Source organism: Geotrypetes seraphini, chromosome 2 (genome assembly GCF_902459505.1).
Source record: "Geotrypetes seraphini chromosome 2, aGeoSer1.1, whole genome shotgun sequence".
Classification (NCBI taxonomy): domain Eukaryota; kingdom Metazoa; phylum Chordata; class Amphibia; order Gymnophiona; family Dermophiidae; genus Geotrypetes; species Geotrypetes seraphini.
The window spans coordinates 405099893-405116299 of record NC_047085.1 but is presented as its reverse complement, the minus strand read 5'-3'; the positions used below and the strand labels follow the sequence as shown (position 1 = coordinate 405116299).

The 16407-nt window shown below is 42.0% G+C and overlaps 1 protein-coding gene across 2 annotated transcripts in view; it reads right to left on the bottom strand.

The window, feature by feature from the left end:
- Positions 1-279: 279 nt before the first annotated feature.
- The window catches only part of LOC117354104 (alkylglycerol monooxygenase-like), a 375767-nt gene continuing 359639 nt past the window's right edge, over positions 280-16407 (bottom strand). For both annotated transcript variants that reach the window (XM_033930979.1, XM_033930982.1), the window contains one exon: positions 280-3129. In XM_033930979.1, the coding sequence (XP_033786870.1) occupies positions 2963-3129 (167 nt within the window). In that variant the 3' untranslated portion in view covers positions 280-2962. The remainder of the gene's footprint in view (positions 3130-16407) is intronic.

Below are 16407 nucleotides of genomic sequence, written 5' to 3'. Positions count from 1 at the left end.
TTCTTTATTTTATAAGAATCTTTTTTTATGCATGGATTAATACAGGGGTGTCCAATGTCGGTCCTCGAGGGCCGCAGTCCAGTCAGATTTTCAGGATTTCCCCAATGAATATACATGAGGTCTATTTGCATGCACTGCTTTCATTGTATGCTAATAGATCTCATGCATATTCATTGGGGAAATCCTGAAAACCCGACTGGATTGCGGCCCTCGAGGACCGACATTGGACACCCCTGGATTAATAATATAAAATAAACACAAAACCACAGTACAATATCATTCTGCGCAATTGTTTTATTAACTGAGAAAATTATATTTTCAGTAGAACAATATTTATATGAGAATATTCATTTTTACCAAATTCAAATTAAAGCATGCATTCAAGTTCAAAACACATCCTGATGATTTAGTGCAGACATGGGCAACTTCAGTCCTCGAGGGCCGGAATCCAATCGGGTTTTCAGGATTTCCTCAATGAATATGCATTGAAAGCAATGCGTGCAAATAGATCTCATGCATATTCATTGGGGAAATCCTGAAAATCCGATTGGATTTCGGCCCTCGAGGACTGGAGTTGCCCATGTCTGATTTAGTGTAATGCTGAATAAAACACAATAACTGGACTTCAGTGGAGGTACTGACGATGGCTTTGCCCAGATGAATAACATGGAAAGATCAAGGCATTTTGAGGGCTCTTCTATGAATTGCATCTAGATTTAGGTGCCAAGAATGTTTCTACTGGTACCTACTTTCCTGTAAAGAATACTAGTATAACAGGTCAGATGCATTACATATTCACAACCATTTATAGCAAGCACAGAGCTGGTGTAAAAGCTTACACTTTGATTGCTAAAAAAAATCACAGGTAAATCACATTATTCTGTGGGGCTCTTTTCTTAGCAGAGCTAAAAAGTGGTCTGTGCTATCCTTAGTGCAAGTCTTTCCTGCACACTAAGGCCACTTTTAGCACTGCTAGTAAACGGTTGAATTTTCTGCTTCTAAAATAGCATTAGCATGTGGCAATTACCAAATGAGCATTTATCAACATCTATTTTGTAGGCAGTAAGGTCTAGATTCTAAAAACAGTGCCATTAGGAAGGCGCCAGTAGGCACTCTACCGGCTCCTAAGTTAATTTTTTTTAATTTCTTTATTCATTTTAAAGCCATAAGTAAGTGCAAAATAAAATACAATCATATAATTCTATAAAAGCACTTAAATACAATTACAATTATAATCTATGATAAAAATTTTTATCACTCCTCCCCCATAATTATATCTATGAACTACACTCAGGGCTCCTTTTACAAAGGCGCGCTGGCGGGTTTAACGCGGGTAATACCATGCGATAAACCGCCAGCCGCGTTAGCCGCTACCGCCTTCTCTTGAGCAGGTGGTAGTTTTTAGGCCAGCGTGGGGGTTAACATGTGATGAAAAGTCATGCGCATTAACCCCGCTAGTGCGACTTGATAAAAGGAGCCCTCAGATTGAGAATTGAAAAATACATTCCAACCCACCCTGGACGTGTATGACCAAAGGGCATAATCAGCAATTACTCTTTGCAAAATTTTGTCAATGGCTCCCAAATCTTCAGAAATGTCTTCTAATATTCCTGATGTATGGCCATATTACGTTCCATCTTAAAAACATGACAGAGAGACTCCTACCAAAAGTTAATTATTTTAATTGGCTATTAACGGCATGGTAATTGACTACACCGTTATAAACAAATTAAAAGAAAAAAAAAATGCAGGCACCCCAAAGCGCCTACAAAATACATGCCAGAATTGCATCTATGCAAATGCCTAGTAGCACAGAGCATCAAGAGGCATGGTTATGGGCAGGGTTGACGTTCAGCACAACTAAGTGTGATTCTACGGGGAAGGTAGGTGCCAGAAATGTAGGCCTTTTAAAACCCTGGCTTACATTTCTGGTGTGTTGTTTTTTGAGTATGTATTTTTTATTTATTTCTGTTTTTTTGGTTTATTTCTAGTGCCCCCTTCCTGACAATGCTTCGAGCGAAACTCAAGTCGAAGGGAGGCCAATAGTTTATTGAACACGGATTTTCAAAGGGTTTCACAGCACTTGAAATGGATTTGAGTGATGATTAGTTTACTTTTCTGCCAAGTGTCTGCCCCATAAGTGACCGTTTTTATGTATGGTGGGCAGAGAGAGGGACTCTTTTAGTGCGATGATGGTCCCTCCTGACAACCATTGCTGGCATTTTATATGACACTGTTTGGTTGGTGACTGAGCACTTTATAAATTGAATGGCCTGCCTGGTTCCCCGAGTGTTTTTTTTAGTGTGTATATCCTGTTATGAACAATTAGACTTGTGGAAGCACTTTTTTATATTGATTTTTTAACACAAGCAATTTATTTTTGAGCTCCTAGTATTGGTTTACGTTTCTGGTGCCTACCTTTGATGCAGGCGACAATTCTGAAAATGGTGCCATAACCTGAGTGACATGCGACCGGTGCCGTTGTTTCAGGCACTGCTTTTAGAATCTGGGCCTAAGGCCTTATATGCTAATCCTGTGCCAATCAGTTAGCACATGGCAATGCCCATGCGCTAACCGATTAGCTCTATGCCCCCACTGCTAAAAAAATACATTTTATTTTTTAGGGCATGGGTAGTAAGTATGCACATATGCAAAAACGACTGCGGGACACCTGAGCATGCCCTGTGGTAGTGAATTTTAATCTGTGGTAAGCACATGTTGGTGTTTACTGCAGCTTAGTAAAAGGATCCCTATAATTTAAATGGGCAACTGTGTGCCCCACTTAGGCTTTGCTCAGGCTCCACCCTTCTGTATGCCCACATTCAAACTTTACACCATCACATTTAGACACCTGTTTACAGGATAGTGTTTACCCAGAATATTAGCACATGTACTTATGGGTGTATATGCTTGCATTCTAATCATTTATGTACATTCTTAGCACCAAAATGTTGGAACACTTTTATTTATTTATTTTAGTATTTATAGACCGCTTATAGCCTAAGTGGTTTACATTCAGAATTGCCCATTTTGTCTGCATTTTGTCCATCAATTTTGTTTGACTTTGTCTAGAACCACTTGCTTGATGCTTTGTATTCCCCAAAATGCAATGCAGATCCAAAACAGAATCTAAAAAGAGAAAATATAGGCAGATTGTACATTTTCATATAAATATTTATCATCAGTTGCACATGTTCAATATTTTATTCTAGCAAGCTGGCATTATGGGCTTGAGAATCATATCTCATTAGTCCTGACGTGCTCCTACACGTTTTGTTTCATTTATTTTTCACACCAGTTTTGAGGATAGCATTACAATACAGTCAGGAGACATTCAGGCTCCACCTAGGCCAGGGATAGGCAATTCCGGTCCTCGAGAGCTGGAGCTAGGTCAGATTTTCAGGATCTCCACAAGGAACATGAGATGGATTTGCATGCACTGCCTCCTTGAGATGCAAATCTATCTCATGCATATTTATTGTGGATATCCTGAAAACCTGACCTGGCTCCGGCTCTCGAGGACTGGAATTGCCTACCACTGACCTAGGCAGACCACGAAAGCACAAGAACAATTACAAGTATCCAAACTGTAAGTTCTACGAATTATCTCAATAAATCTGTTTATTTCAGTCATGAGCCTTTGAGCCTGATTTCTGAAACTCACTAAGATGCTATAACTAGGCATGAATAAATCAAGAACAGGTGCATATATATTGCTATATAATACATGGAAGTCTATTAAGTAGAGAATGACATGATGACAAAATTCATCACCGTTCCCATCCCTGTGGGAAACTATCCCGTGTCATTCTTTAGTGTCTATCTCAACCTCAGTCCTTCTATACTAGCATTCTTCAATGCAAAGCTTAAGGGTCAGTGGTTGTGCCCATTCATAGTCTGATTTTTCCCTCTCTCCTTAAAGAATGGCATGGGGATGGTTATCCACGGGGATGGGAACGGTGATGAATTTTGTCACCATGTCATTCTCTACTAGTAAGTCAATTTAAAAAAATATTTTAGCACCATGAATGTCTATAGTTCCTGAAGTTGTCACAGTGTCTCTTCCTAGTTTCACATTTGTAGGAGAGCAGGGGACAGCAAACACTGGGGGATTAAAGATGTGACTTGACCTAATCCCTGTAGTGGACAGCTGCTCAATCAGAGCAACTTCTGTAGCCTGGACATGACAAGTACTAGGCCTAAATAAGAAAGGCCATATTTTTGGACACAGATGACCCTTTCCCTTCTGAAGTTGGAGTAAGATATCCATATTTTGGTGACTCACAAGTCCTACCCAAAACACACTCAGACTATACCCCCTCACCATAAGAATGTACTGAGGTTATAGACAACCATACACAGCCTTTTTAAAAAAAAATTATTTATTCATTTTCAAACTTAGAATAAGTGTGACATATGTTCAAACAAATTAACAATAAATACATCACTTAATAATAATCATTGGTACAAAACATAAACTCTTATCACCCCCCCTTCCCACCCTTTTCTACCATATAATCAAATATCTTATAGAATATGTAATAGTAAAATAACCCCCCCCCTCACTATTGAACTTGTAAATTTAAGGGAAACAATTTCACCATACACAGCCTTAAAAAAAATCAAGATTTGGATGCCCATGGATGTCTAAATGCTGGTTTTCAGAGAAGTACAAAACATGAATAGAACTTCTAAAATAAGGGCCTAACTATAAACATCTCCAGCCATGGTACATGAACTTGTTGTGCCATGGGGCTTGCGTGCATCTGAGAAGCTGAAAGCTAAGCCGTTGGCAGTTTTACTACCAGCAGGGTCTCCCAAAGTGGACAGGTTGCAGTGGAGATGTCAGACTAACCCATCTGGGCAGCAGCAGATGGGCAGTGTTGGAGGCAGAGGGTCGTATTTGATGTGATAACATCAAATTTATATACTGCACAGAAGAAAAGCCTGGCAATCTACTTCTGTATTTTTCCACGAAAACATGATGATGTTCATCATTTAATTAGGACTCAAACATGAGTCGATGGCACCTATCAACAACTATCAACATAAATAAATGTATGTAAATACACAAGAGGGGGAATCAAAAATTAAAGGCAATTGTTAAATTACACAATAATCGGAACAGAACTAACGAAATGCAACACATGTACTCGTATGTTACCTCTTGGATAGTTTGTCCACGCACAGTGCAGCGCTCAGCTGGTGTGGCAGCCACAAGGTCAAAAACATGGACGCTCCATTGCAAGATTGCACCATCGAAGAACATCATGCAGTAATGCACTTTCTTTAGGCAGAAGAAGTGATACTTGCAGAAATTCACCATCGGATATTGACTCAGTATGGACATAGCACCATGAATCAATTAAAGGTTTATGAGTGGGTAAAAAGGTTTAAAGCAGGAAGAACAGATGTAACCGATTAAGGTCGTTCTGGTCACTCATCAACATCACGCACACTAGAGCATATTGACAGAGTGGGTGCCTTGATTAGAGAAGACCGATGGTTAACTGTGTCTCAATTGGCTGCACATTTGGATATCAGCTATGGATCTGCATTTGCCATAATGCATGATGACTTGGGATACAGGATAGTCTGTGCACGATGGGTTCCTAAACAGCTTGCTGATCTGCACAAGCAACAGTGTGTGGAGGTCGCAACCCAGTTCCTTAGACAGTATGAAGAAGATCCAAGTATTCTGGAGAGAACTGTCACCATTGACAAGACATGGATGCATTACTGTGACCCAGAGAGCAAAAGACAAAGCATGATGAAGCAGTGTTCCTATGAGCGTCGGGAGCAGCGTGGGCCATTCAGCGCAGCTCCCCGCGCTAGAAAATGCTAGCATGGTTTCGTAGAAGAGGGGGTTAATCTTCCATTGCTCACTGCTTTGAATGTGTAACCATTCCCTCTTCCCTTATATCTGGACCTGCAAAGCATATGGGGGTAAAAAGTACCTACCATATTTTTCGCTCCAATAGACACACTTTTTCCACCCCCAAAAGGGGGTGGAAATAAGGGTGCGTCTTATGGAGCAAATACCCAACCCCCCTCCCATTACCTTTTTAAAATTCTGACACCCTCCCTCGCTGGATGCGGCTGCTGCCTGGTTCCCCGAGTACTGACAGCTGACGCGGCTGCCTCTGAGTCCTCTTCCCTTGTGGCAGAGTGGCACACAAATAAGGAGGGTGAGATCAGGCCTGCCTGCCTGCTGGGAGGCCTGGAGGGCAATGTTCCCTCTAATTTTTCATAGGCTGTGAGCGCAAAAAATTTCATCTGTGCGCATTTTAAAGAAAAACTAAATTTGTGTGCGCTATAAAAATGATTGCCAGAGGGCCCGGAGTTCAATTATGGGCATTTATGGGCAGGTCTTTGAATTTAGTCTGAATTAACGAAAACACAATGTAATTTTAGTTACACTTTATGTTAGTTACACTTTATGTAACATAAAGTCTCATTTCAATAAACATAAATTATGTTTCATTGAAATGTTTCATTGAGCGCTACCTATAAATAAGGTATCATTGTACTTTATACTTAAAATTTAGAAAATAACAGCAATTTAGTTTTCAAAGTTTTTCCCTGTGATCTTTCATATTTATCCAGTCCAAATAAATTCTGTCAAGATCTGTTGAGCCTCCATCTTGAAGGTGACTTAACACGCATCAGCATTTCCAAATGCTCTAAATGTAAACGATTCCTTTGTTTAGTCTTCAAATTGTTCATTAGACTAAAACCACGCTCACAATCTGAACTAGATGCTAAGAATGTGGCATCAATGTCCATCAATTTTGCTAAATCTGCAAATTGATCATTCTGAAATGCAAATTTCGTCATATCTGGAAAGCTGTTTACCAGATTGCTTTAGATTTTTTCTGCAACAAGGAATTTAAAGTCATTGTATTGCTGAATAATAACACTTTCCTCCGGAAGAAATTGCTTATACTTTAAACCAGTGGTTCCCAAACCTGTCTTGGGGGACCCCCAGCCAGTCAGGTTTTCCAGATATCCCTAATGAATATGCATGAGAGAGATTTACATACCTGTCACTTCCATTATATGCAAATCTCTCTCATGCATATTCATTAGGGATATCTGGAAAACCTGACTGGCTGGGGGTCCCCCAGGACAGGTTTGGGAACTACTGCTTTAAACAAAGAGATCTGATATGTCCATTTCCAAAGTCAAAGTCGCATTGTGATATTGCTATACAGTCAAAAGCAGACCATTCCTCAACTTCATTTTCAGGTAATCTTTCACCCAGATGCAAACATAGGATGTTGATGAAGGTTAATATGGAATTAGTATCCACTGAAACTTTTTCTCCAGACTTCATCCTGTTGTCAAGAAGACTATTGACTTTATCACTCCACTTAACCTTGTCGCCTAAGTATTGCATTTGAGGTTTGTTCAATTTACCCTGTGCAAGATGATAAGCTTCCAATGGTGTCAAACCACATTTTTGAAATGCCATTGTTAAGGAAGCCAGTTCTGATAAGACATCATTCAAAACTTCAAGTGTAATATGAAATTGTTCACTGTTCAGCTTCTTTTAGCAGTACTTGCAATAGGATCATTATCTTTGTCTTCTTCAAAATATTTTAACAGGGGATCATAATTTCGAATAAATGCTTTAAGTGCAAAATGTCTGGATAACCAGCACACTTCATTCAGAGGTCTGAAAGCAATTGATTCACATTCAGATGCATCTGCTTTTTCTTGAAATTTGCATCATTTAGTAGAAGACCGACAGAACACCATGTGCACAGTTCTCATTACAGTTTCTACTTCTTTCATCAATTTTACTTCTTTCCATGAATCAGAAAGTCCCAAATCTTCCCGATGTGCAACACAATGTTGCTGCACTAAATGTGGAATGTCTTTTCTCAGCTGTGCTGCAACACCATCTATTTTGCCCAACATAACATCAAGTTCATGTTCCCTAATTGCTGTTACTATTGATGTAGCATCACATGCTTCCAACTGTAGCATCCCACCAAATGATGTCCTATACTCATTTGAATTGACTGGCCGATACTTAAAGTAGAGTATTAAGTACTTGTTGACAGAAATGTCTGTGCTTTCACCAACAGTTAACGTATGATATGTTGCTAATTTAATGTCTGCCATACGATCATCTTGCACGATGCCATTGATAATTCCAAGAAATTCAAACGCATAGTTTTTGCTTCTCCAGCTATCATACTTTGCCATGTGCTCATTGATATCTTGAACAGAGAGCATTGAGATATTCATCTTAATGGCCACCACAACACTGTCGACAAGAACCTTAATTTCATCAGGACTGGAAAGCTTCCGTTCATTACTAATTTGCCTGTTTTCTTTTTTGGTTGGGCTTTCAAGCAACATGTTAACCAGTCCCCCTCTTAAATTCGGATTTTTACTTCTGAGTTTCCTATAGTGCTGCCTGATTCACGATTCGAATCAGTTCACCGATTCAAATCAGGTGAATCGATTCGAATCGGTTCGTTTTTGCTAAAAACCGGACTTACCGATTCAGCTGCAAGACGATTTTCACACCGCCAGCCTCTACCCATCTAATGTAACTTCCTGTTTTGCGAAACCGGAAGTTACATTGGAAGAAACGAAAGTAGTGGGAGAGTCAATCAGCGAGCGAGCGGACCTCGTGCAGCAGACCTCGGCAGCAGCAAATACTATTTTTGGCTGGCTTTCCCTGCATTTCTCCTCTCTGCCCCGCAATTTAATATCCAGTCCAGTAAGTAAATGAATCGGAATGGGGGCTGGTGAGTCTTAGGGACTGGGGATGGAAGCTGAAATCGGCAGGGGGGCTGGGGATGGAAACTCAGAATCGGCAGGGGGGCTGGGGATAGAAGTTGAAATCGGCAGGGGGGCTGGGGATGGAAGCTGAAAATGGCAGGGAGGCTGGGGATGGAAACTGAGAATCGGAATGGGGGCTTGTGAGTCTTGGGGCCTGGGGATGGAAGCTGAAATCTGCAGGGGGGCTGGGGATGGAAGCTGAAATCGGCAGGGTGCTAGTGAGTCTTGGGGGCTGGGGATGAAAGCTAAAATCGGCAGGGGGCTGGGGATGGAAACTGAGAATTGGAATGGGGGCTTGTGAGTCTTGGGGCCTGGGGATGGAAGCTGAAATCAGCAAGGGGGCTGGGGATGGAAGCTGAAATCGGAATGGGGGCTTGTGAGTCTTGGAGCCTGGGGATGGAAGCTGAAATTGGGGATGGAAACTGAGAATCGGAATGGGGGCTTGTGAGTCTTGGGGCCTGGGGATGGAAGCTGAAATCGGCAGCGGGGCTGGTGAGTCTTGGGGGATGGGGATGGAAGCTGAAATCGTCAGGGGGCTGGGGATGGAAGCTGAAATCGGCAGGAGGACAGGGGATGGAAGCTGAAATCGACAGGGGGGCTGGTGAGTCTTGGGGGCTGGGGATGGAAGCTCAGAATAGGCAGGGGGACTGTGGATGGAAACTGAGAATCGGAATGGGGGCTGGTGAGTCTTGGGGGCTGGGGATGAAAGCTGAGAATCATTTCTGTAGGCTATCAGAAATTTGCTTAATTATCTACACACAGAAAAGCAGTAAAAGTCAATAGGTTCTCTGAGTGGGAACAACCTGTTTGATCTTGCACTCTTGTGATTGACCAATTGTATATCGCTGTTTAATTTATCACATTGATTAATTTGAGCACACGTGAGGTGTCCTATGATGGTGTGCAGGCAGAGGGTGATTAACTTGTGCCTTATTGTGTAAAGCGCTGGAGAATTCTCTCCCCTCGCTTACCTCTCTCGCTGAGGACACCCTGCTTCAGTATAATTATTTATATGATTTATCTTATAAACATTATTACGTGGTCTTTTCCTCAAGTGCTGAGACATCAGGTTGTTCCCATTCGGAGAACCTATTGACTTTTACAGTGGATCAAATCGAAAAATTGATTCAACAGGGTGAATCGAATCGAAATATTTTTCTCTGAATCGGGCAGCACTAGTTTACTAATACTGTCGGTATGAGATTTACTTGATAGATGGAGTTTCAGAAAGTCCAGTTTCCAAACATCATCCTATATTTTTCCAGTAGAGAATTTTCCAGTTGCTTTGACATCTTGACAATAACAACACACAACTCCATCGTCTTCGTCATAGGTAAATATTTCACACAGTTGAACACGTATTGTATTTTGAGATTCCGGTGTCTCCGTTTCAACAATTTCTTCAAGCCATTCAGACCTAAAAGCTGTTGCAGCTCTCTTGCGTTTTAAACTTTTCACCATTCGCGGTTTAGACATTTTAAGAGTTATATCTGGTTGCAATTTAATAAACGAATACAGTTATACAACTGCAGTACCATGGTGCACACTACAATTCCACGAAATAAACAATATGGTGGAACTTCAGGAAGTCAAAGAATCGGAAGTGTTTCATATCCTATGGGCCATAGGTTATGGCCCTATGGGGCACATGACGTGTCAAATTCAACTGCCAAAGATAACGGAATCACGTGAATGACTTAAAATTTATATTATAGCGCTTCAATAAATGTGATAAATGGGAAATCGGAACAGCTGGTAAACTGCAACATTTCATTTTAGCAGTGAAAATCATTTTAGGCAAAAATTTATTTTGTGCATGCTATTTTAATTTGTGTGCGCAGGTTCGGCAAGTTGTATGCACGCACACAAGCACACAGCTTAGAGGGAACATTGCTGGAGGGGGGAGGCATACCTGCCGGGGGGAGAGGGGCTACTTGGGAGGGGGATAGGCCTAGGAGGGGAGAGGCTTTCCTGCCTGCCTGAGGGCTACCTGGGAGGGGGTAGACCTGCCTGCCTGCCTGGGGGGAGGCCTTCATGCCCTATCTCTATCTGCCTGCCTGCCCTGTCCCCTGTATCGGCCTACCACTAGACCACCAGAGGGGGGACAGGGTACAGAGCTTGGCAGGGAGGGGGGACAGGGTGCAGAGCTTGGCAAGTAGTGTGGGGTTGAGTGCAGAGCCTGGCAGGCTCAGAATGTTTTATTTTCCTGTTTCCTCCTCTAAATCTAGGATCAGGTGCGTCTTATGGAGCAAAAAATATGGTATATCGTTTCTGAGTAAAAGTACATACTTGCTTTTGGAAATGCATAAATGTGTATGTGTTTCTAAATACTATCCCAGTCTGGTCTCCACTCCCAAAATGCTTTATTTTACTGCAGATCAAAGTATGCATTATGGTACAATATGTGTAATTTTACTCACATAGAAAAACAGGTGAAAATGTCTAGTATGTGTTTCTCTTTGAAAATTGATGCAAAGTCTGCAGGTGCCTTTGGACAATTTGAAAACTGCTCTCCAAATTTTTGCTAACTGGCATTTTGCTTGGTTTGTAGTCTCCCTAGATTCTGGGGATAAAATATGTTCAGCTGTTTCCATTCACAACCATGAAACAGCTGGGCTGTCATAGGTACCCACTGCAGAACAAAGTTGGTGTTACTACCATCTCACATCCCCAGCTGAGTATTCAGCCTTGCCCAAAATATTTCCTGAACATTTTTTAAATTATTATTATTTCAATTTTGCTCACACATTTTCAGTCTTAGCTCAAGGTGAGTTACAATCAGGTAAAGTAGGTAATTCTTGGAGGCCTCAGAATCTAATTTTGTACCTGAGGCAAGGGAAGGTTATGGGGCTCTTTTATTAAGCCACAACAAAATCTAGATTTAGCACTTCCTAACGCAGGACTAAGCCCATTTATTCTGGTAGTAAAATAACTTTTCCATTTTTAATTTGCAGGTCATGCGCCATTTAGGAAGTATTAAGTGCTCCCATGCTAACCCAGTTATCTAGCTCAGTGTTCTTCAACCTTTTTACATCCGTGGACCGGCAGAAATATAAGAATTATTTTGTGGACCGGCAAATTACTAGGACTAAAATTTAAAAACCCCGTTTACGCCCCATCTCCGCGAGCTCGGTCCCCACAAACCATCTGATCCCATCTGCACAAGCCGCAATTATGATTTTATATTGAACGTATTTTATTAAAGTATAAAAAGAAACAATATTCTGAACAATTGTGATTTTATAAATACAAATATACAGAGCACGGACCAACAAACCCCTGTCTCCCCTCCCCTTCACATATATCCCCTCTACTATCAAGAAAACTGAACAAGCCAAGTTATTATAGAATGCTACATAGAAATATCATGCTAACAGAATACTGCAGTCCCCAGTTATGTCTCTAGCAGGATATATATTTCAAATCTGATATATTCTAATGACAAAATAGAAATAAAATTATTTTTTTCTACCTTTTGTTGTCTCTGGTTTCTGCTTTCATCTTCTTTTCATTCTTTTCCTTCCAGCATCTGCCCGTTCCATCCAATGTCTGCCCTCTCCCCCTTCCATATGTATCTGACTTCTTTCTATGCCCCTCTTCCCTGTCCAGCCAGCCTGTTCCTCCTCTCTCCTTTTTACATCATTCATTCCAGCTTCACTGCCTTCTTCATTTTTATCTCTCCTACACCAGATCTAGCATCTTTATCCCTCTCTCATTTCTCTGCTGACCCCCTTTCCAGCATCAATGTCTCTCTACTTTCTCAATCCTCTCTCTCCCCTTTCCCTCATCTGATCTCTCCATTCCACCCTGACCCCTTCCCCTCCTATAATCTCCCTGCCAGCTGTTTCCTTCCTTTTTTCTTTCTCCCTACCCTCCTTCCTTTTTTTTCTTCTCCCTTCCCTCCTCCCTTTATCCAACATTAACTCTCTTCCCATCCCTTTCCCTCCTCCCCTCCCAGCAGCATCTCTCCTTCTTCTCCCTTCTCTCCTCCCTCTATCCAACATTAACTCTCTTCCCATCCCTTTCCCTCCTCCCCTCCCAGCAGCATCTCTCCTTCTTCTCCCTTCCCTCCTCCCTCTATCCAACATTAACTCTCTTCCCGTCCCTTTCCCTCCTTCCCTCCCAGCAGCATCTCTCCTTCTTCTCCCTTCTCTCCTCCCTCTATCCAACATTAACTCTCTTCCCATCCCTTTCCCTCCTCCCCTCCCAGCAGCATCTCTCCTTCTTCTCCCTTCCCTCCTCCCTCTATCCAACATTAACTCTCTTCCCATCCCTTTCCCTCCTCCCCTTCCAGCAGCATCTCTCCTTCTTCTCCCTTCCCTCCTCCCTCTATCCAACATTAACTCTCTTCCCATCCCTTTCCCTCCTCCCCTCCCAGCAGCATCTCTCCTTCTAACTCCCTTCGTCCAATAACAGCTCTCCCTTTATCCAGCACCTTCCCAGCCTCCTACAGTGGCTTCCTCCCCTTCCAGCAGCTCTCAGTACTTGCCTGCAGGAAGTTGCCGGTAAATCACTGCCCTGGCAAATAGGAGAGCTGATGGGAGGGGAGACAGCCACTGTGAAGGCTCCTCAGGATCTTGTTCGCACACGCTGACCATCTCCCTCCACCTGCACCTGAATCTGCAGCTCTCTCCGTTCTAATTGCAACTTCCCTGCGGCCCTCTTCAGCAACTTGGCAGGGGCGGTGATCAAGACACGCTGCCGACGTCGGGACCTTCACTCTCTGAGTCCCGCCTATTTTGTTTCAACTTCCTGTTTCCGAACAGGCGAGATTCACAGAGGGAAGGCCCCGACGTTGGCAGCCTATCTTGATCGCCTGAGGCTGGAAGGAACATTAGTCAGCAGGAACTGCAGTCGGGAGGAACCGCAGTCGGCAGGAAATTTAACTGCCGACTTGATCTCGCCGGCCCTGCGCGGACCGGCAGAAATTTTCTGCGGACCGGCGGTTGAAGAACTGTGATCTAGTTGGTTAGTATTTCTACACCCACTCTACGTCCATGACACAACCCCTCAAAAATATTTAGTGCACCTTAGTAAAAAGGTCCTTGTGTGACTCTGTTATCTCTATTCCTATGCACTTTACATTTCAGGTTTAAAAGGGTCTCTGGAAAAAAAACATTAAAAAAAAAAATTTCTGACACCTTCCCAGATTCAAATAGATTGCTTCATAAGCATAAGATCAGATGTTTAACTGTATTAGGGTGATAAATCTTGTTGGAAATACAAAAAGAGTACAAAGTCGCTAACATGCACAGAAAAATGATAAATTTGTCCCTCTGTGTTTTAAATAAAGACTTAAAGCTAGCAGCTCAGTCAGATATTTCCTGTGAAGGAGCTCACATTCAGATCAAAGGTCAGCTCTACACATAGATCTTTGCCACTGCAGGAATGATATGAAGGCTGCAGCTGGGTCATGAAGTCTCACATTATCTTAGCTGATCCCACTTAACTTAATGAATTACTGATAGCCAGAAAAAAAAAAGTGTATGATATTTTGGTAATAATAAGAAAAAGAAATATTTTTCCCATGCAGGAAAAAAATGATCTAATTTAGAGGTTCAAAAGAATGCAGAATCTTGGATTCACTTAGGTCTCAGTAGGCTGCCACAGCATTGTTTTGCTTGTGTGTTAAAGGGATGCCTGAATTCCCAACAATAGAGGCCCTCTCCCATGGTGTGCTAATAGGAGGTTGGGCCCACATGTGGCTTGCAGATTGGGGAGTTTCTCTGGATGTTCTGCCAGGGATGGGACTGGTCGAATGGTTTCTCTCATAAGTTCTAAGTCATAAACTGCATCCTATTTGGCTGCCCCTGCCAAAACTGGACCCAAGGGTATCCAAAATCTTGGCTAATGGGAAAATATGAATGCTTCCTGTGGAAGCTGCAGCTGTTTTCCTGAGAGAAATCAAAGATGCCTCAGGATTTTTTTTTTTTTTTAATCTCCTCCCTCTCTCTGTTTTTGACTACCTGTTCTGGCAGAAGTTTGGGACAGAGGAAGAACAAAAACAGCAGACACTCAGATGTTTTAAATAAGCCTTGGCAACACAGGTACTGATTACATAAACACTCAAAGCATTCAAAAATATTTTTCTGTCTTTGAAACTATTTTTTAAAAAGGTGTCAGTCCACAGTAACACTCCACATTTCCCCTACTTGGGCAGGGGAGGGAGAAAGGGAGGGAATAATGTCAGAACCAGAAGTGGAGGGAGAGAGAGAGAAAGAAAGAGATCAATGTGGGACCCAGCCTCAACATAAACATGGGTCACAGCATTTTTGCCCACTTGTGGTCCTAAAATTGCCCTTGACTTATACATGAGTTTGACTTATACATGGATATATACAGAAATTATTTGTTTCTCCTACTCTGAGTTTAAGGCAAGTTACAAGTTCAGATATATCAAGGGCCTGATGGTCTATAGGATGTCAATCTCGGCAGTCACCTAAGAAGCGACCGTCAATTGCATGTCAATCACGGATTGACATCCTTTGGAGAATTGTGGCAAGTTTTCCTGACAGACATCTTAAATGTAGGTCAGCATTTTACAGGCCTACATTTAAAGCGTCTACCTCGTGCCTACGGAGACATGTAGGCAGTGGCGTACCTAGGGTATGTGGCACCCGGGGCCCATCATTTTTTGACACCCCCCCCCCCCTCATGTAAAATTTTTTTTTTTTTTTTTTGCAATAACCATGAAATGGAATAAATGGTCAGAATAGAAACAGGCAGTGAAAATTTTCTTTTTTTCTTTTTTTTTTTTTCCAAAGTATTTTTATTGAGAATGGCAAAAGGTCCAGACAAGCAACCATGGTCTGTACAGAAACTTATACATTATCAAAAAGAACACAGAATGAGAGTAACAGCAACAACAAGCATGAACAAGCCTCTCCCAAGAGAAAATTGCCAATGAGAGGCATAGCAATACACAACAAAAGGCCAAAACTTGGGGCAAGCAAACAAATCCCACCCCAGAACCCACAAGAATAATAAGCCGGACTAGACCCTCAGCCATATTTTATAATGAAAAAAACCCCCACAAGCAACAACACCCAGACCGCTCACCAGACACACCAATCCGCACAACAAGCACCCAAGAAACACCCAGCCACCACCCAGACAAAACTACCAGACACACCTACCCCACCAAGCCCAGACCCAACCCCCCCTCCCCAGAGAGTGCAAGCGCAAAGTGGACCGTGAAAAGGGCAGCTGCAGAAGTGGAAAGCCCCAGATAAGTAGGTTAGCTAAAGAAAGCCCACAGATAGAAGAAATCAGGATAACAGAAGTTCCAACAAATGCTCCCACAGAAAATTTTCTTTTATTGAACCTCATTTATGTAACCATTATTCCAAACATAACATAACATAAATTATGTCTGAATTGTCATGACATCAGAAGTACATATGGAGTAGTTGCAGGTGATGCTTGGGACAGTTCTGATTATGTTAGTTTGGTTTTATGTGTTTTTTTAATAGAAGGGTTTTTATTTCTTTTTTTAAGGTTTTGTAGTTTGTGGTCGAGGTCAATAGGTTGTAGAGTTGGGGGTCAAGTGTTGCAGCTCGAATGGCTAGGAGGTTGTCGAACAGTTTTTTTCTTTTGACGTTTTTGGTT